The sequence below is a fragment of the Gekko japonicus genome, unplaced genomic scaffold, assembly GCF_001447785.1.
Source record: "Gekko japonicus isolate JY-2015 unplaced genomic scaffold, Gekko_japonicus_V1.1 scaffold244, whole genome shotgun sequence".
NCBI classification, from domain to species: Eukaryota; Metazoa; Chordata; class Lepidosauria; order Squamata; family Gekkonidae; genus Gekko; species Gekko japonicus.
This window is the reverse complement of record NW_015165838.1, coordinates 207,050-229,275: the sequence shown is the minus strand read 5'-3', so window position 1 is coordinate 229,275 and position 22,226 is coordinate 207,050. Positions and strand designations below refer to the sequence as shown.

Here is a 22,226-nt window from a genome sequence, read left to right as displayed (position 1 = left end):
TGGCAGCCCCCCCATAGCCCCCCATAGCCTTTCCCCTTTCCCTGCTTCCTTTTCTTATTCCCACCCATAAGCCAACCTACCTTTTATCTGCCCCACCATCTCCAGTTATATTATTTATTTCTCCCCAATGGAGACCCAAAGCGACTTACATATTTCTCTTGACTTCCATGTTATCCTCACAACAACCCTGTGAAGTTAGGCTGGGGGTGTCTGGCTGGCCTAAGGTCACCGGGTGAGAGCAGAGTGGGGATTTGAACTTGGATCTCCCAACTCCTAGTCTGAAATTCTACCCACTGCACCACACTGTTTTGTGTGTGTGGTGGCTCTTGTGGAATAGTAGCAAGCCAGGTCTGGAAAAGGGCCCACCTGCCCACCCTCCCCCACCTTTTAGTGACAGAAACCACAGCTTAAAAACCCACAATACTGTTGTAGTTGCCTAGCAATCATCAGAATACTTACTGCAGAGGGCATTTGTTTCTTAAAAGAAAAGGTGCTGTTTCTATTATTTTGGGTTTTCAACCACCAATGCATTTTTAAAAAAAGATTTCAGATTTTTCTGCAAACCTGGGGCTTTTCTCAGATTTGCAGAAAGATCTACCTTGTCTGTTGATGACTCCAGTCACTGGAGTTAAGTATCCAGAGATGGGGCCATGATGAGAATTTAATATATGGATGGTGTGACTGTATTTGGACTTCTGCATATACTTCTCATTTTTCTATACCAAAAACAATTTGGAAAATGAACAAAAAAAAGATAATCATGATGAATAAGGAAACACTATGAAAAAGCAAAAGAATGGTGTGTGTGTATGTTAGCTTAGAAAATACATAGCTGGGAGGGTGCAATAAAAGTGTATAAAATTATACATAGTATTCAGTCAGTGAACAGAGGTTTTCCCCCTCTCTTTGAACACTATAACTCTGGCAATGAAATCCTAAACAGAGTTATACTTTCTGAGCTCATTGACCTCTGTGATGTATATGTGCATATATATGTATGTGTGTGTCTGTGTACCTTTAAGTGAACCCTAGTTTTTGTTTTCCCTCAAAGCCTCTGTGGGAGGGGCCTCACTTAGGTCTTGTGGTTGCAGTCTCCCACTGTATGCATATTTATAGGCCCCACCTGTACCTGATTGCTCCCAGCTGGAAGCTCTAAAGAAGCCTGTTGGTGGAGGTTCCACTGTCTTCTGTGTGCTGGCTATAGAGCAAGAATGCCAGGTAATCAGAAGAAGGATAGGTAAGTTCATTTCTACTCACCACACTTTGGAGGATACTACAACCTCAATGGGCTTTGGAAAGGTAAAGTTCTGTTTAGGATTGCAGTGCCAGTAACCCAGTGATATTGACCAAAGGCAAACAGAAGAGTGTACTGCTTTTTAAAAAAAACTCACATAATTAGTAAGGAATAAGAAGAAGAGATTGGATTTATACCCCACCCTTCACAAACTCCTTTCCCTTCCCCTCCCCACAACAGACACCCTGTGAGGTGGGTGGGGCTGAGAGAACTCTGACACAAACTGCTCTTTTTCAAGGACAGCTGTGCCAGAGCTTGTGACTGACCCAAGGTCACATCAGCAGGTGCAAGTGGAGGAGTGGGGAATCAAACCCGGTTCTCCCAGATTAGAGTCCACACACTTAACCACTACACCAAACTTGGTCTCTAAGACGGAGCTGGCAATACTTGCAGGGGGGTATCTCACTTCCTCCTGTTTTGTTTATTCTGTCCCTAAAAGCCCCGATAGCTTCTCCTTTTATCCTGGTTTTCACTCTCAGCCTAACTGACCTCGCAGTGTTCTTGTGAGGATGAAATGGAGGCGAGCAGAACAATGTAGGCTGCTTTGGATCCCCATTGGAGAGACTGGAGGGGAGAGTAAATGAGGTACTGGCTCTCAGTGCTTTCCTGATATGGGGAGCTAACTTAAAATAATGGATTGAATCTAGTAAGGGAGGGAGCAGCCAAAATAGTCCAGCTTAGCCTGGGATCATCAGAGCTTGGGACCTAAGCAGGATCAGCCACAGTTAGTACTTGAATGGGAGACCACCCGGGAAGACTGGGGTTGCTATGTGGAGAAAGGCAATGGCAACCCTTCTCTGCTCATCTCTTGCCTGGGACAGCCCGATGGATGGGGTTGCCATGAGTTGGTTGTGACTTGATGGCACCTTCTTCTTCTTCTTTCTCCATTAGATTCTCAGTTTTGGGGTTCCATCCAAGTAGTCAAAACAGTTCCTTTTGTAAAATTCTCAAGCCAGCATCTTTTATTCTAATAGCAGAGTCAGCCAAATCTTTCGATGCTTAAATCCAGTGACTTGAGCTGTGAATGGGCAAGACAGATCCTTCTGCAAACCTGAACAAGGCCCCAAGGTTGCATAAAAATGTGAAATTTAAGAAGTATGCATTGAGGAGTTTTAAAAATGCAAAAATGATAAATGTAGCGCCTGTAGCTTTAAGCAACAGATTGCCTCAGTGGATGTTGCTAGGCAACCATGACATTACAAGGCTGGGTTTCAGTGAGTAAAAACACAGGGGGAGGGGGCAAGGCCCTCTCCAGGCCTATTTTGACTTTTAACGGAGGATTCCTTGGGACCAGGCCCTAGGGTTGCCAGCTCCAGGTTGGCAAATCCCTGGAGATTTTGTGGTCAAGTTGGAGGCAGGCAAGGTTTGGGGAGAAGCCTCAGCTAAATATAATGCCATAAAGTTCAACCTTCAAAGTAGGCATTTTCTTCAGGGAAACTGTTCTCTGTCATCTTAAGTACAGTTGTAATTCTGGGAGATCTCCAGGTCCCACCTGGAGGTTAGTAAGCCTAGGTCTGGAAGCAATCTCTGGGTGACTTGATACCATCTGATTTGCATGACTTAATGAGGTCTCGCTGCTTACTGCTGTTCAACAACAGCCACCCTATAAAAGCCAGTGCTGGCCTTTGAAGGAAGACTCATTGGGAACAGGCCTGACAAGGGTTGCTAGCTCCAGGTTGGGAAATTCCTGGAGATTGTGTGGTGAAGGTTTGGGGGGAGGAAAGGCCTCAGCAGGGTATAATGCCACAGCATCCACCCTCCAAAACAACAATTTTCTCCAGGGGGACAGATCTCTTCTGTCTGGAGTTCAGTTTCTGGGGGATCTCCAGGTCCTACCAGGAGGTTGGTAATCCTAGGCCTAGAAGCAACCTCTGGGTAACTAGATATTACCTGACTTGCCTGACTCAACTAGGCCTGGCTGCTTGCTACTGCTCAACAGCAGTCACCTTATGAAAGCCAGTGTGGTGTAGTGATTAGAACTTCAGAGTAGGTTGTGAGCTGTGGAAGCAACTGGGTGATTTTTAGGCAGGTCACATACTTTCAGTCTAATCTACCTCACAGGGTTGTTGTGGAGATAAAAAGGAGCAGGGAATAATATAAGCTGCTTTGGATCCCACTGTGGAGAAAGAATTTAGTTTTCCTAGGTAGAGGCTGTGTGGGGGGGGAGGGGATGGAAAGCTGAAGACAGAAGGGCAGGTAAAGGTAAGTTGGCTGTTAGGTGGGAAGGAAATAGGGTTGCCAGCTCCAGGTCAGAAAATTCCTGGAGATTTGAGGGGTGGAGCCTGGGGAGGGTGGAATTTGAGGAGGGGAGGATCCTCAAAAGGGTATAATGCCATAGACTCCACCCTCCAAAGTAGACATTTCCTCCAGGGAAACTAGCATTGCCAATCTCCAGGTGAGTAATACAGAAGATCAAACCATGTATAAATAATGGAAAATATATATTCAACATTCACTGAGTATGATAATCTAAACCTATATAAATAGATTAGGATTTTAAAAAATACAATGTAATAGAAACTCAAAAATATGTGGTCCAAATACACAAACAGTCCTATTAATCCACCTTCAGAAATAGTCCAAGTCAAATTCCTCAAACTGAAAAGTCCAAATATAGATGTTTATAATTCCTCTTCAAAAAAACTCATCTCGCTGCTTATATATCCAAGGCCATGAAGTGAATACACAAGTGGATGCACAAGTAGCGAGATGAGGGTTTATTTTGAAGAGGAATGATAAACATCTATATTTGGACTTTTCACTGTTTGAGGAATTTGATTTGGACTTCTGAAGGTGGATTAATAGGACTGTTTGTGTATTTGGACCATGTGTTTTTCAGTTTTTGACTATTACATTGTATTTTTGAAATACTACTCTATATAGGTTTAAATTATTGTGCTTAGTGAATGTTGAATATATATATTTCACACGGTTTGATCTTTTGTATCTTTTGTATTAACTTCCAGTTGAGGGATGGAGATCACCTGGAATTACAACTGATCTCCAAATGACGGATCAGTTCCCCTGGAGAAAACAGCTGCTTTGAAGGGCGTTATACCCTGCTGAGGCACTGTCGTCCTCAAATCTCACCCTCCCAAGGCTCCACCCTCAAATCTCCAGGAATATTCCATCCTGGAGCTGGCATTCCTAAGGGAAATGGATGTATGTAGCTGGGACACCTAGTGTGATTCCGTGAGAGCCACTGCCATCACTGATGTGGGTAGCTGGGAGTGTTGCTGCCGCCTCTGTTGCTGTAAATAAGGAGCCAGCTGGCAGGCCTGGCGCATGTGAAAAAACACTTGACCATGCTACCATGGACACGTGTTTATCCAATGATAGTGCAGAATCCAACTACATCCCGAGGCGCTTTAGAGAGTCTACAGCTGTCAACTGGACACCATTGAGTCTCAAGAGTGACCCTCCTGTTAGCATTTCAGTCTTTCCCAGCCACATGGCCTCCATCTTGGATGGATTCAACTTCAGCCATCTCCCCACTTGTCATAGCTAATGAGGATGATGTGGCTGCAACTTCAGAAAGGCTCCAGGTTGTCTGTTCATGTGGTTCCCCCAATCATGCGGTAAATATCCAGTTCAGTCCAAACTGCTGAAGGCATGTACAGCACTAGGGTGGAGATTTACCAAGTCCTCAGGCAGCCATGTTGTAGCATGTGTCACATGGTACAATTTTGGCACCACCTTGGTTTCATTTTAATGTCTGAGGGTAAACTTAAAGGAACAAAAGTAGTTAATGTGCTAACTGTCCAAACTGGTTGTAAAGTTACTGTTAGACCCCTCAGCCCAATTGTGTCAGCCCAGTTGTAGAAACATTTCAACAACAGTTCTGTCTTATTAGGATATAAAGAAGTCTGACAGCTGCTCCATGTTGTAACCCCCTCTCTCTAAATGGACACAGCCTTTAAATACTGACAACTCTTTTACTACAAGTGGTTTAGAAAATTATGACTTGTGTGAAGAGAGTGAAGGAATAGAAGTAATATTTCCTCTCAGAATGCTAGAGTATGGTTGAGGGAGATTAGCAGTATGTTCAAGACAAATGAGAGAAAATACTTCACACTATGTGTAATGAAGGAATACATTTGTATGTACCATAATGCAGAGTTAATGCAATTTATTTCTATTAATTATAGTAGCTAAGAATGGAACTCCTGTGTCCAGAGGTTCTATACCTTCAGTTTCAGGATGCTTGTAATGATGAACTCCAACCTGAATCTCTCCATCATTCTGTGTTTGTGAGCTTCCTAGTGACGTTTGGCTAGATAATGCTAGGGAGAGAATGCTAGACTTTGATCTGACCCAGCACAGCTATTGTATAGTGTGTATAGTATCAGTGGCATCAAGACGTTTTTCTTCCTGAGACAGCAGTCCCCACCATCACTGCACTTCAACATTTCTCGCGGTTCCCACCTTACTGTGGTGCTCGGTAGCTGGACGAGATAATCCTCTTTACCTCTTCACTATCCCAGTGATTCTTTAAAAAAGCACAGCAAGCTGCGCATGCCAAGTTTCCTGAACACTTGCAAGGATACTACTTCTTGCAAGAGTCTGACCAACATTTCCTGGGAACCGAAATGGCATCTCCAAAGTCTCATGAGAAGAAGAAATATTTGGGGAGTTTGGGAACTAGCATGCATGGCCAGATGTTCTATTTCGGGGAAAGTCTGGGGTGAGCAAGAAAGTAAGGATGATGATCTCATTTGGCTTTTGTCGCTTAGGTACCGTAGGTGGACAGATAGCTGGCTAAGTGGCAGTTGAAGGCTGGTGAAAGGCAGGATGGCAGGTTGCTGCCCCTTAAATCTGCTTCTTGAGGTGACCTGCTGATAGAGCTGGCCCTGAATAGTACATCCACAGAGGCAATTTTTCTGATTAGGTGAGGCAAGGTATTATATTTGTTTCTTGTGTAGGATGTGTTATGCAGTAGATAAGTCCACAGTATCCTACATAAGCCAGAATTAATGCATTTTTCTATATTCTTAAGGATGATTACTTCACCCACAATAGTTGATTTATGTAATGTGCTCTTTGCAGTTTTTTTTAAATAAGCAACCTCCGATAGATCCAGGCTTTAATCTTTCTAGGAGTGATAGGAGCAACTTTACCCCTTCAGCCATGCCAGGGACATGTGAGCACCAATCCTCTTTAAGGTTTTATTGACAGCTGTTTCATCATGCAACCCTGAGACTGAAAACCGTGAACCTGATTTTAATGAATATGCCTGATGAAAGGAATTGTAAAGCCAAGGTGGGGTAGGGGAAAGCAGAGAAGAAGTAATAGCGGAACAGGCCTCTATTTATCAGATGATCTGGTGTTCGTTATGAGGAAAATGTTCTGCAGATTTTCAAAGTTGTTTGGATTTTTTTTAAAATAGACATTTTACAGAATGGTAGGAGCTTTTGCCATGGGCATACTATTGCTGGGTTTGCTTCAGTTTACAAGAGAGGGTACAGAATAGATACTACAAATGCTGAACAAAACACAGTAGGGATTGAAAGCTTGTATTCTTTCAACTAGAGAATCCCTTTTCTTTTCATGACTCTTGTCTTAAATATACCACAGCAAAAGCATTTTTAAAGGCCCTTTCTTAGTTCTAGTATTTTTAATTGTTGTCTTTTTACTTGGGTCAGTTAAAGCTTTATAAACTGCAGTAATTGTGCCCCACCCCTGTCAGGTAAACTTACAGAAAACAATTATTTTAAATGGTAAATTCTATACTCCATCCTCCCAAGCTATTAAAGAACTCCTGTTTTTATCACATGTTAATAGCAACATGTATCCAGGAGTTTGCCGTTAGAAATCTGTTCATAGTTGTATAACAGTATTAAAAAAGATTATAGAGCCAGAAATATTTGTTCTAGTCCATTTAGATAGAAAACAGAATATCTCCATACAGCAAGGAATATGGGCAGTTTACACAGATATTATGCATTTAATCTATAGGCAGTACTTTCCCTCTCTACCAGACATATGCTGCATTAACTTGAAAAAAGACAGCCAAGCCAGTTAAAAGAAAATCAACACAGGGTACATTTCAGACTTGTGTGCATCCCATTTGTCAGGGAACATTATCTGTTTGACTTCAGATCTTGGACCCATTATTTCAATTAGAACATGCGAGGTAATAATAAATAATGTGCCTTTGAGTGCATTTCATCTCAGCTGGTTTATTGCTAGTTTCCCCTTTTGGAGTTTGTTGTAAGGACTTTCTGAATAAAGCTCGTGACACTGGCAGATCTACATTTGCACTCTTCTTTGTCCATCCCTATAAGCGCTCTGAGTGGTTACTCAAAGTGTTCTTGGTGGCATGACAGTCAGTCTTCAGAATTTTTGATAGATGGAAATTGTCTAGTTAACCAAATTGCTCTCTTGGGTCTAATTGATGCTCTAGGGCTTTCAGAACGTTTCATTCATGAGGGATAATATGTGATATGTCCTTAGACCATTCAGTCTGAGGGGAAGAAAACACCCACCACCATGGTAATGGCATGGCTGGAAAACCGACAGCCTATAATATGTACTAGGTATGTGTATGGATGTCATGACCTGACAACTGGGAATTTACTTGGTGACTGACAGGACAACTTGGGAAGAGAAGAATGTTGGGTATGAATGTTTTATAAACAGCACATTTTGTAGCACTTAATGCCTGTGTTGCCAATTCTCTGGTTGTCCCATAAATAAATACAAAATGTAGAGGACAAAGATCACATCGAATCAGTTTGCTGCTTAGTTTGCCGGCCCTTGCACAGACTGGGGAAGGCACAGGGAGGAATTTAAATGCCTCCCCGATCCTTCCAGCCCCCCCCAGCCTCTTGTCTTAAATATACCACAGCAAAAGCATTTTTAAAGGCCCTTTCTTAGTTCTAGTATTTTTAATTGTTGTCTTTTTACTTGGGTCAGTTAAAGCTTTATAAACTGCAGTAATTGTGCCCCACCCCTGTCAGGTAAACTTACAGAAAACAATTATTTTAAATGGTAAATTCTATACTCCATCCTCCCAAGCTATTAAAGAACTCCTGTTTTTATCACATGTTAATAGCAACATGTATCCAGGAGTTTGCCGTTAGAAATCTGTTCATAGTTGTATAACAGTATTAAAAAAGATTATAGAGCCAGAAATATTTGTTCTAGTCCATTTAGATAGAAAACAGAATATCTCCATACAGCAAGGAATATGGGCAGTTTACACAGATATTATGCATTTAATCTATAGGCAGTACTTTGCCTCTCTACCAGACATATGCTGCATTAACTTGAAAAAAGACAGCCAAGCCAGTTAAAAGAAAATCAACACAGGGTACATTTCAGACTTGTGTGCATCCCATTTGTCAGGGAACATTATCTGTTTGACTTCAGATCTTGGACCCATTATTTCAGATTAGAACATGCGAGGTAATAATAAATAATGTGCCTTTGAGTGCATTTCATCTCAGCTGGTTTATTGCTAGTTTCCCCTTTTGGAGTTTGTTGTAAGGACTTTCTGAATAAAGCTCGTGACACTGGCAGATCTACATTTGCACTCTTCTTTGTCCATCCCTATAAGCGCTCTGAGTGGTTACTCAAAGTGTTCTTGGTGGCATGACAGTCAGTCTTCAGAATTTTTGATAGATGGAAATTGTCTAGTTAACCAAATTGCTCTCTTGGGTCTAATTGATGCTCTAGGGCTTTCAGAACGTTTCATTCATGAGGGATAATATGTGATATGTCCTTAGACCATTCAGTCTGAGGGGAAGAAAACACCCACCACCATGGTAATGGCATGGCTGGAAAACCGACAGCCTATAATATGTACTAGGTATGTGTATGGATGTCATGACCTGACAACTGGGAATTTACTTGGTGACTGACAGGACAACTTGGGAAGAGAAGAATGTTGGGTATGAATGTTTTATAAACAGCACATTTTGTAGCACTTAATGCCTGTGTTGCCAATTCTCTGGTTGTCCCATAAATAAATACAAAATGTAGAGGACAAAGATCACATCGAATCAGTTTGCTGCCGGGCAAGCCGGCCCTTGCACAGACTGGGGAAGGCACAGGGAGGAATTTAAATGCCTCCCCGATCCTTCCAGCCCCCCCCAGCCTGCCCACCTTGGAATTGTCGGGGGGGGGTAGCTCTCCAGGTCTTCCCTCTGTAGCCACGTATGCAGAGGTTTTGGCTGTAGTGGGCGTGGCCAACTCTGAAGCCAGCCAGATCTCCGTTCCTGTGCGTTCCTGCCCCAAAATAGCCCTGTCTGTACTACTTTAATATCTAAAGTGATTAGCCTATATGGTTGAAACGTTGGTTCTGTTCTGCTCCCAGGAAGCTTCAGGCTGCTGCTATGTGCTGTGTGTGGCCTTCACTGGACATGACTTTGCCTCATGAGACTTTTGCCTACTGGGAATGTTTATACTTTACAGCAGTCACTATCAAATTTTAAATAGATAAGATAGATCAGATAAATAGATCAGAAACTGGCTACCTTGATTCTGTGAGTCACGCTGGCTTAACCCAGCTTTCCTTGACTTTCCTGACCCCAGAGATAGAAAGGGCTGACTTTGTTGTATATGTCAGATGTATGTTAAATGCTCATCACAGACTTGACTGACAGTAGTAGCTTCTATGGGTGAAAAAGAGTACTTAATGTCTGATTTTAGTCTTGTTCCTGGTTGTTCTGATCAACCACCCTCAGTTATGGGTCTTGGCAGAATAACCAAGAATATCCTTTGTAGAATTGCACAAGTGCACTATTTATGCATGGGGGTGTGTGTTGAAATATTCTGTGTTGAATATTGAAATGCTACAAAAATGTTTTCTGATTTAAGAATGTGTAATGAAATAAAATGAGTCTTGATTTTGAACATCTCTCCCCACCCCCACAATTGGGAAGCCAGCTTGTCTCCCTCCCAAAATTGAACACATTTGGAATGAGAGTGCATAAGAAAGTTCCTGCACCCCTCATTTCCCCAACCCCAATCCAACCATTTCCCAGTGAGTCGCTGCTCTAGAGGACTCCTGGTGGCCAGGAACAGGCCGGCAGGAGTCAAACCAAACAACTTTGCCAATGCCTCATAGGCCACTTGGCTCAGACTGTTAAGTAGCAATGGTAATGGGTGTCAGCTCACTGGATATCTCCTTCTGCACTACTACCAGGTTATGGGGGAAAAGTGAGAGGTGATCTAATGCCTTTTGCTGGTGCTGCTTAGCTCAGAGGCCTCTGCATAGACCCCTGCACAGACCATTCAGCTTGGCTTGTTCCAGGGACGCTTTTACTTCCCAATCTTCTCCTGAACCATGTCCAAATCCCCATTCTGCCACCCCTGGACCCTGCTGCACCAACAATCCCAGGTCTGCCAGCCTTACCTCACTGGGAGTCATCTATGAGGGAGCAGGGAACCCTGTTGCCACCAGATGGCTGTCCTGGGCCAGCTGCCACTGACACCCAAGACTGGGCTGGCCATGTGGGGCCTAGAACCCCATCGCCACCCTCAGCCTTGGAGCCACTGCAAGGGCTGGGAACAGGTTTGAGCTGGAGTCATGCCTTGCTGCCAGATTCAATACTGGCCTCAAGCAGCAGTGGGCACCTGCAACAGCCTCCTCTTGCTGGCTGATGATGTCAATCAGCCTTCACTGGAGAGATCCTAGCTTTTTAAGATAAGAGGAGAGAATCTTCCTTGGCTGGGCAGAGTTATCCAGAGGCTGCCAATCTTGACCACCTGGATCGGAGCAAGGAGGAAGAGATCAACTCTGGCCAAGCCAGACCAAGACTCGGGGAAGTGGGGGGAAAGAAAGGGGACAGGGAAGGTAGGAATGTCCTGCCCACAGGACAGGGAATTGGTCCAGGCAGTACCAAAGGGGGTAGAGAGCCAGAGTTTTGGGGCAGGGTATAAAAGAAGGGTGTCAGGACCTGACTGAGGAGGGAAAGGGGAAGACACTGTGCCTAAACAGAAGGTTGAGTGCTCCCTGGGGATTGGAGAGGCCAGAGGTGCTGCAACCATTGTCTTTCCTCCTGATTTGGCCTGGGGAACCCAGATGAGTGGGACATGACAGCGGAGGGCAGAGGTGCTCACACTAGGGTTTCTTTGATCAGAAATTGTACAGTTCTTCCTTCCATCTCTCTCCCATCTCTTTTAAACTAGGCCGTGCAATGATCATGTGGTTAATACAGAGGTCCTCAACCTTTTTGAGCCTGCAGGTACCTTTGGAATTCTGACACAGGGTGGTAGACACAGACACAAGAGGAGGAGCCAGCTTCAAAATATGAGGGAGTGAGATTATGCCTAACTCTAATTGTCACTCTCTGATATTTCCAGCAGAAGTTCTGTTTTACAGGATGCCTTTGAAAATAAATAAATTGTTTAAATATTTCCTTGCATACACACAACTTACCTTCAGTCACACACTGAAGATCTTTGTCTTGTGATTGCAGCTGCTGCTGAAGCAATGCTTTAAAAAAACAACTGCACAGCCAATCAGAAAACTTGCTGAACAAAAGTCCTGCTTGGACTTCCCCTCTTCCTAAAAACATGGTGGGCACCAGGAAAGGTGTCAGCAAGCGCCATGGTGTCTATTTTTTTTTTTGGCCCCCCGAAGGGGAATTTTTTTATTTTTGCATTTTCTACACACTACATATATGGAATGGGGAAAGGAGTAGTAATGCCCTATCACTATTACTATGGGAAATGGGTCAGGGAAGTCTAGATACATATAATCTACTGGATAAGGGGAGGAAAAACTACCATTTTGTTCTAAATCTCCTACTGGATATGGGGAAGGGGTAAAGACTAATACAAATCACGATCTAAAAAAGCTTTAAAATAGACCTTTTTAACCTATTAGTACAGGTTATACAGAGATTAGTTTGATTATAAATAGTATAAAGTTATTAGCTTGGCACACTTACTGCCCTTAGCACTCATGCTTTAGTTTTAGAGTCTTTTCTTCTTAGATTTCTTCATTTTCTGCAATTTGGGAGCGGCCTCTCCTTTTTTCCAATTCAGATGATTCTGATGACGAGGAAGTTTGGCTTGTTGAGTCCTGTGAGTAGGACTCCTCATCTTCTTCTTGCTCCTCTGCATCCATTTTTAAATTCTTTTCCTTCTGCTTCTTTTTTACATTAAGCATTTGATCCATAAATCTTTCTGCTTTTGGAACAGAGTCAATTACCGTATTTTTCGGACCATAAGACGCACCTGACCTTAAGACGCACCTAGTTTTTAAAGGAGGAAAACAGGGAAAAAATATTCTGAACCTTCAGTCCATAAGACGCACTCACTTTTCCTCCCACTTTTTTTGAAAGAAAAAGTGCGTCTTATGGTCCAAAAAATACGGTATATATTTTTTATCCTGGTAATTAAAACTCAACCATTCTGGAAATAGCCATCTATACGCTATTCCCTTTTTTGCAGCGAGAGAGTAAGCATCCTGCATAGTTTCCTCTTTTTTCTTACTTCGAATGGGATGTCTTTCAAAATTTTTATCTCTTCATTCTTGATTTTAAAGGATTTCCCCATTGTTGACTTTAGCACCAGTTCCCTGGTTGATCGTTTCATAAATTTTAAATAAGTTTCCCCTGGGAGTTTATTTTTCTTTATAAAGTCCGGATAAGTCCTGTACGCCACATCCATTTCCTTAATTAAGTCTTCTTGTTTGTAATCCATTAGTGGGGCCAAGGCAACCACCAAGAGTTCCTTTAAATCCTCATTCTTATCCTTAGGTATTCCATGGAAACGTAGAACATACATTGATCTTTCCAGCTGGAGCTGTATTAGTTGCGTTTTATCCGAGGATCTCTCCTTCTCTGCTTCATCCACTCTTTTATTAATACTCTCAGTCTGTTTTTCCATCTTGTTCAATGTTTTCTCAGTTGCTGTAGTTCTCTTGTCCATTTGCTTTAGCTGTATTTGCACATTGTCTAGTTTGGTGTTAAGAGTAGTCATCTGTTCCATTAGAGGACGCAGTGCATTTGCTAACAGCAAAGAAAGGTCTGTAGATGCTTCCTGGTTCTGGGAGGGAGTTGTTGGTATGTTTTTTTTCGGTCACCAGTTTTTTTCCGGCGCTCTCCATCCTCTCCCAGCCATAATAGCAACAAGAAGTAAGTTTTCCAAAACAAAGCAAAAGTTATATGTTTTAATTCCGCTTCATATATTTTAGCAGCTTTTGCGTTCACTTAACTTCTAATGTGCTTGGTTTGGCTCAAAGTCTCTTTATTTTCACTTTAAAACTGTTTTTTACAGTTTACTCCTATTGGGGGGGGGGCTTGAAATCTCCTCCCCCTGCACTTCAAACTTAGGCGCTTCCAATTATTACCAAGGCTCCATTCACTTATTTTTCACCTGAGCTTTGCTTAACTCACAGTTTGTAGCCTTGGAGATCTTTTGGAAGTCTTTTTAATGAGTTGGTTGTTATCACTTGCTTCGGCAGTCATCTCTAGGCGCCATGCTGGCTCCGTGGCGATGGTACCTATCGGGGAAGAAGGTGAGCCTCAATTCCTTGGGCATCCCCTTGGAAGAGGCTCTCCTCAGCTCCCCAGGCTGGGGGTCTTCTATAGAAACCCTGGGGGGGGGGGTCCGGGACAAACTCGAACCCCTCCTGTCAGCCGGGTCTTGGCGCGTCTCCATCCGAGCGAGACGAGATGTGTCTGAGCGGCAAAATGCTTAGACCGGAAGTTCCAGCGCCATGGTGTCTAGAGGTGCCTCATTGGGTTAATAGATACAGACTTAGAGAGGGAATCCTGTTATGGCAAGAGACCTCCCACTGGCAGTCTAATTTGCTTGCTGCTGCTCAGTAGAGCAGTAAAAATGGTGGTGGTGGTGGAATACATATTCCAATGCTGCGACACCACTTGTGGTGTAAACCCAGAAGTGAAGGCATCATGGTGGTGCAATGCAGTGGTTGTACCAGAAGTGATGTTACAACATTGAACTGATGCATATTTGCATATTCCCACCCCCATATACTTCCTGCCAGTTGCCAGTGTTTGGCTGCCCACCGTAGGGAGGAGTGGAACTAAATGCCATATTTCCTCCCCCTTTTGGCCCTTTAAATCAAATTTTCTTTTCCTGACTGTTAAGCAAGGGGAGGGGTGCTGAGCTGTGGGTGGGCCTTGTGCAGCCTCCATCTTGTCTGTACATCTGTGTAGATATGATGGGGGATGGGTGTGTAGCAGTGAACAACACAAGGATGGGACATGTGGGTACAATTCTTGTTCATTCCCATGTAATTTGCAGCTGCTTCCATGGTGAGGGAACACTTTTGTAACAAGCCAAAGTTACAGCACCAACAAAATAGTCCAGATCAACACTGGAGGCCGTATCAGGCTGGGCGTTGGAGCACCCTAGGCTGATTGTCTTGGGTGATTTCAACGTCCATGCCAAGGACGTGACCTCCAGCTGGGCTACGGACCTGGTGTCGTCCATGGTGGCACTGGGACTCTTTCAATTCATCTCAGCTCCCACGCATCGGGACGGTCATATGCTCGATTTGATCTTTGCGGGGTTGTGTGTGATGGTGGATCGGATCACTGTAGAGGCAATGCCATGGTCGGACCATCTGGCCCTGAAGGCTCATCTGAATGTTCCACCCCGACCTTGTTTAGGCGGCGAGCGGATTTCTGCTCGCTCGCGGCACCAAATGGATCCAATGCGATTCCAGATGGCCCTGTGGGATCCGAGGCCCCCTGGCGGCTCGTTGGATGAGCTGGTGGAGGACTGGCATGTCCGGCTCTCCTCAGCCATCGACGAGATTGCTCCCAGGCACCCTCTCTGCACTCGTGTTAGGCAAGCGCCTTGGTATATCCAGGAGCTGTGAGAGCTGAAGCGAGAACTGAGATGGCTAGAGAGACGGTGGCGTCGAGCTCGTGATGAGGCGTCAAGAACATCCTATAGGATGCTTATGAAAGCCTATGAGATGGCAGTCAAAGCCGCAAAGGGAGACTTCAATGCAACCTCGATTGCATCTGGTAGCTCATGTCTGGCCCAATTATTTAGTATAATTCGGTCTTTGACAGCTCTGCCACAGGGCAGGCAAAATGTTAGGGAATTGGATATTGGCTGCGAGGCATTTGTGGCGCTCTGTCGTGACCTCCCCGCCACAATTGAAACAGTGAGTGAACTTGAGGCCCCTCGCACGCCGTTGGTGCCGGGTTTAGAGTGTTTTGACCTGCTCAGCCTGGAGGAAGTTGACAGATTGCTCGTATCTGTACGTCCAACCACATGCCACCTTGATCCGTGCCCCTCCTGGCTCATAAAAGCATGCCATGAGGGATTTCGAGGTGTCCTCCGGGAGATTATCAATATGTCCCTCTTGGAGGGATGATTCCCTGAGCGATGGTCCACCCTCTCTTGAAAAAGCCATCTTTGGACCCAACCGAATTGGCCAACTATTGGCCGGTGTCCAATTTGCCCTATTCGGGCAAACTTATTGAGAGAGCAGTGGCATTACAGCTACAGGGCTTTCTGGATGATACTTCTGTCCTCGATCCCTTCCAGACCGGCTTCTGCCCGGGTCATAGGACAGAGACGGTGCTGGTCGCCCTGACTGACAACCTCCGTAGGCATTTGGATCGGGGTGGTGTGGCAGCACTGGTGCTGTTAGATCTGCGTTTGACATGGTCGACCACCAGTTGCTGACCCACCACCTCGCCGATGTGGGGATTCAGGGGCTTGCCCTTCAATGGGTTGCCTCTTTTCTCCAAGGTCGGGGACAAAGGGTGGCGATAGGGGACCAGCGGTCCCGGAGACATCCCCTTGAATGTGGGGTGCCACAGGGGGCTGTGCTGTCCCCGATGTTGTTTAACATCTACATGCGCCCCCTTGCCCAGATTGCCCGGAATTGTGGGCTTAGGTGTCATCAATATGCGGATGACACCCAGCTCTATCTGATGTTAGGCGGCCAGTCGAGCTCTGCCCCGGATGACCTTCATCGGGCATTACAGGCTGTGGCTGGGTGGCTCAGACTGAGCCGGTTGAAACTAAACCCAGCAAAGACGGAGGTCCTGGGCCTGAGTCGGACCAGTTTAGGGCTGGGGCTCCCACTCCCGACCTTCGATGGGGTGCCTTTGGTGCCATCGTCGGAGGTTAGGAGTTTGGGTGTGCTCCTGGACTCCTCTCTAACAATGGAAGCCCAGGTGGCAGCCACTGCCAAGTCGGACTTTTATCATCTTCGGCTGGCTCGGCAGTTGGTCCCCTTCCTTGACCGCGATGACCTGGCCACAGTGATCCATGCGATGGTCACCTCGAGGTTAGACTACTGTAACGCTCTCCACTTGGGGCTGCCTTTGTCGCGGATCCGGAAGCTGCAGCTAGTGCAGAATGCTGCAGCCAGGCTGTTGATGGGTCTCTCTAGGAGGGATCACATTCGGCCTGTGCTGAAAGCGCTGCACTGGCTACCAATAGCGTACTGGATCCGCTTCAAAGTCCTGGTTCTTACCTTTAAGCTCTGTATGGCCAGGGTCCGGCTTACCTATGGGACCACCTTTCCCCATATGTTCCCCCACAAGGGCACTACGTTCGAGGAGTCAACATCTCCTGGAAATTCCAGGCCCCAGGGATATTAAATTTGCTGTTACTAGAGCCAGGGCATTTTCGGTGGCAGCTCCTACCTGATGGAAGGAGCTCCCAGAGGAGATCCGGGCCCTGCGGGACCTTTCTCAGTTCCGCAGGGCCTGTAAGATGGAGCTCTTCCACCAAGCTTTTGAGTAGGAGCCGCTGCCACTACAATTCCACCACCGATATGTATGCAGCATCGCACCACTACCACTAATATGTGGTTCCATCTGGGTGTGAGGTGACCCTGGAAGGAGAGGGGATGACAGGTTGCGGGATCAATTGCCATTGGATTAAGATCTACCCCATCTTGTGATAAATGGAGCACTGACACTTTGTTGTTGTATTATATTGTTTTACTGTTTTAGGCTGTGTTATCTGTTTTAACTCTGGGAGGGCGGGATATAAATCCAAAAATAAATAAAAATATAAATACACACTGGGTTTTATGCCACAAGGCAATAGTCCTACTTTTAAATATAAATGACAGCAAAAATTATAGTAATTGTTTATCGACCTACTTTTAAAGTATTTTTAGAATAGTTGCAGGGAAAGTATCTACAACATTTGATGAGTGTGCAGTTTATATCAAACAGCCAACATTCCTTTGGGCTGATTGGTATCTTCTGAGAGTTAGAGGGGTAGCTTAATGGAAGAGGGGTAGCTTAGGAAAAATAAAAGACTGTGGGTCAAACTATTTGAGGGTATGCACAGGTTTGATCCTAGGGTTGCCAGGTCCCCCTGGTGCATGGGGGAACTGCCAGTTTCCAGTGCTCCCCTTGCGCCAGCCAACTGACCGGTGGGAGAGCGTTACCAACCTAAACTTGATGTGCCTATGTCACCTGGAAATGATGTAGGCATGTCAGTGACATCGTGGGGCAATGCTCTGGATTTTTGCCCAAAAACCAGTGTGCCACCCCCTGCCATCACCGATGTGCGTATGTTACCTGGAGGTGATGTAGGCACAGTGTGTGTTTTCCCTCCCCTCTGCAGGAGCATCCTAGTAAGTCCCCTGCTGGCTTGTCTTTTGGACTTGGCAACCCTATTTAATCCGCAGATGCTGCTGCCATTTTTAAGTGATTTTAAAATGCTGGCAACCAGCAGGAGATGGGGGGGGCATGGGTGGCAGCCATCAGCAATTGCATGACATCACTTCCAGGAAAGGACTGGCATCACTTACAGGGTTTTCCTGGAAGTGACCTTAGGCCTCCGTAGGAAACACCTACAGCCCTATGGTTTTTACCATAGAGTTTTCAGCAATTCCTAAAGAGGCATGACAACTTTCAGGGTTTTCCTTGAAATTAACGTCATGCCCATGGTGTTGGACCCATTGATGCTGTCGTGTCTAGTTTGGCCCTTGGTGACAAGCAGTGCTCTAGGACAAAATGCTCTCAGTGCTGGAATACATGGGAGGAAGAATTATTCTGAGCCACAAAACAGGACCAGGTAACTGTTTTTAAAACTGGTCTATTTATGTTACCATAATTATAAGATGTTTTTCAATGTGCCTGACCCTGTTAGTGGCTGCAATGAAAAAAAAGTGTTTTGAATAGGACATAAAACCATCAAGGCAATGCTATAGTGTGAATGACAGGATTATTCTAGTTTTGTAAACTGACAAGTCATACTGAGTTGACACTACTGCTTCATAAGCAAGAGGTATAATCTCTGGATGGGGAGTTGCATAAATTTGGAGAATGGGCAACAATCTACAAGTCAGGGACAGCCCTGGCTACAGTTTAGATTCTACAAATTAAGGTAAACAGCCACAGTTGCGGAACAGGGTGATTTTTAAACCAGGAGGAGAATAATTTCCCCAAACTTTAACAGTAACTTCTGTGTAGGTGCAGACATTGCCAAAAGAAAGAGCTGTTAACCATAGAATACTAGCAGACATCTCTCTTAATTCATATTCTAAAGAATTTGGAGCTTTAGTGGGACCCCATCGCAAACATCTTGAAAGCACCCCCCTCCTACATCAGTCCCTTGCCCAAAACAGCTTAGAAGGAATAAGCAATGTTTATTCCAAGCATTGTCTGAGCTGTGGGAAAGGACAGGGGGCTGTTTGCCTTCCAAAATGAGGAGGGGTAACTTTAAAAAGTGCTAGGAAAAGTGGAAGATAGCAGGAAAAGAGAAAGACCCAACATAAAATGGATTGATTCAATAAACCAATCCATGGCCTTCAGTTTGCAAGACCTGAGCAAGGCTGTTAACGATAGGACATTTATTTAATTAGATTTATATACCGCCTTCCTCAAATGGGCTCAGGGGGCGTACAACAATTAAAATAATGTTAAAGTAGCAATTTGCACATAATATCATATCATATAAAATACCATGTAAACAGAGAGATCAGATGTCAAGCAGTCCAATATCTAATCAGATGTCCAGTCAGAACCAGGCCACTGATGGATGATTGGCCAAAAAAAGCTGGGTTTTTGGAATTAATTAATTAATTTTTAAATTTAATTTAATTTTAATGTGTTGTGTGACATTGTCTGTCCCTTGCCTTGCTCCCCAAAGCACTTGAGGTACTGGACAGTGTCCTGGCAACCTCAGTTTTCCTAAAATCATAAAGAGAAGTCCAAAGTGAACAACTGACATAATTTTGCTTCCCAGCAGTTGCACATCCCCTGAAGTTACTTAATTAATCTAATATCTAATGAGTTAATATACTCTCTTTAGTATATAGTTTTAGGAGGTGATTACAATTAAGATTAACTATTTGTTTTCTTTTTTTTTTAAGGTACCATTTTAGTTTGCCCAAATTCTTCTGCACAAGATCTAAAGACAGCTCTTTTACAGAAAGAACACCTCTGTTGAAAGTTTCCTCTGAAGAAAATGGGTAGGAAATTTGTAATTCATATTAAGACCTCAGTATGTGTTAATCCTGAATGGTAAATTTCTGATTGCACATCTCTCATTTTAAGTCTTTTTTCCCTATATTGTACACTTAAAGTCTCCATTCTGAAAATCTCTTCTGCATGGTTGGTGCTACATGCATCTGAGAGGGGAATACTGTGTATATATGATGGTCTGGAATGGTCTGTGAATGATCTGGAAGCTTTCCATGCTAGGACCATCAGAGCCAATAGGAATATGTGGTGTAGGGCTGCCAATTTTGGATTGGGAAATTCCTGGAGATTTGGGGAGGGGAGGGACCTCAGTAGGGTAGGATGCTGCACAGTTCACCTTCCAGAGCACCTGTTTTCTACAGTGAGCTGATCTGTGTAGACTGAAGACCAGTAGTGATTTCTGGAGATTTCCAGACTGCACCTGGAGATTGGCAACCCTAATTGTGCTAAATTAGCTCTAGCAGATAGTGTTGAGAGGCTTATAAGTATCAAAGCCCCATATGGAATGCTGTTCCAAGGATGTGCTTTTCAGCATCCTTCATGTGGAGGGCCCATAGACAACGTGAGCGAAGGGCTTGTTAAAAAGAAATATGGTTTGTATTGGGCGTAAGTTTCTTCAGCTTGGAGTGATTTTTGTTCCTTCTAGAACAGTCTTCTCTTGAAATGAAGGAGAATTTATCAGGAGATCAGCTTGCAGTGTGCTGAGGACATGAACCTTAACTGATCCTAGACAAATATAGGTTTCCTTGCTTAAGCACTCACTTCAAGGTTGTTCCTCTTAATGATGGTTATGAGAGAGGTTCTCCCAGCCCCATACTCTTATGGAATGCAATATATTTTTGGTTGCTGCTCTACTGTGAAGCAAACGAGAGGATTCCTATTCCCCAGTCATGTTTAAAGTGTGGGCAATTTAATTACAAGACATTAGGAAATACATGAAATAAATGTATATACTAAGAATTGGTGCGTTAAGCTTAAGAACATGGCAAGGAAATATTACTTCACCAGACAAGATGGTGAAACTAATTTTCTGCCTAAAAAGTACTTCACCCATGCTCAACTCATTCTACAAACTCTCTTTCTACAGTCCCCCTCTTGTTTTTCCCATCGCAGAATTCTTTCCAGTATGGTTGCCAACCTCCAGGTTGGGCGTAGGGATTTCCTGGCATTATTTGATCTTCAGACAAAATAGTTAGCACCCCTGGAGAAAATGGCTGCTTTGGAAGTAGAGCTAGCGATGCCAGACTCCATGTGGGACCTGGGGATCCTCCTGAATTACAGCTTAACTCCAAACTAGGGAGATCAGTGCCCCTGGAGAAAATGAATGCTTTGGAGGGTGTACTCATGGCATTATACCCCACTGGGGTCCCTCTGCAGGCTCCATCCGCAAATCTCCCTACCCCCCATTCCCCACAGGTAGCCGGGGGACCTGGCAACCCTAACTGGTGGACACTATGGCATTAAACCTAGCTGAGGCCCCTCTCCAGGGTCCACCCCTCAAATATCCAGGTATTTCTCAACCCAGAGCTGGCAACCATACTCACGAGTCATTTGGGTTTCTGCCTTACTAGATAAGCTCCTTGCTGAGTTGTAGTGGGCATAGTTCTGTTCTCAAAAGTTTAGTATCCTTAACCTTTGCTGCTGTTTGGTGTCTCGGATTCTTAATACTGCTGACAGGCCCGGTATCAAAAAATGGTGTGCACTGATGTTTGCCAATAATGTTTTACAGGGTAAGATGCATGGCTGTTCATAACACAGATTTCACCACAGATGATGATTCCTGGGAAAACAGTTCAGCTGAGTCTGAGCAAAGGTTTCCGCCAGGAAGTAAAAGAACAAGCTTGTCCAGATCTGCTTCCTCCTCCGAGAAATGTGAAGTCTTGGACACCTTCCATGGCAAATTCAATTTACATAAAATGAGGTATGTTATTACCCCTACCAGTTTTATAAAATAAATTATTGCCTTTAGTTTGATTGGGGAAATTAGCGACGAAGTCAGGGCTAGCGAGAGGCTGGGGTAAAGTGAGGACCTGCTATCAGTGTTTACAGAGTCCCCTTTAGACCTCTGGTTGAGTCAATAACTAGTCCAAATTATGGACAAACTGAATTTTATTAAGAGAAATAATAATTTAGATATTTACATTCAAATCAAGGACTGCAAGCATACAAGGGCCACTTCCGCATTGTCATTTTTGTCAGTTGTTTGCTTCAGGGTTTTCCCCTCCAATGTGTTTTACTCTCTCTAGTAGTCCCAGAGGGAGCAAAACACATGTGGGAAAGGGGGGGAGGAACCCAAAGCAATAGGGACAAATGAGTGACAAAAATGACAGTGTGGAAGTGGAGAAACAAAAGGAGTTAGCTGACAGATAGAGGGGATGGGGAGATTGGGGTAATACTATACCTATCCTGTAGAGGTGGTGAGGTCCAGAAGTTGTAGGGAGGAGGTGCATGGGCTCGACCTGAGTTATAATCATGGGTGATGGCTTTGTGCACGCCCAGCCCAATCACACCATGCCTGTGTGGGACTGGATTTGTTT

The 22,226-nt window shown here is 44.4% G+C and overlaps 1 protein-coding gene across 1 annotated transcript in view; it reads left to right on the top strand.

Annotated features, from left to right (window-relative positions):
* Positions 1 to 22,226, top strand: part of OCA2 (OCA2 melanosomal transmembrane protein) — a 205,010-nt gene that overhangs the window by 8,588 nt on the left and 174,196 nt on the right. Inside the window, exons 2-3 of the mRNA XM_015410957.1 lie at positions 19,581 to 19,679; positions 21,425 to 21,610. Coding sequence (XP_015266443.1) covers positions 19,581 to 19,679; positions 21,425 to 21,610 — 285 coding nt within the window. The remainder of the gene's footprint in view (positions 1 to 19,580; positions 19,680 to 21,424; positions 21,611 to 22,226) is intronic.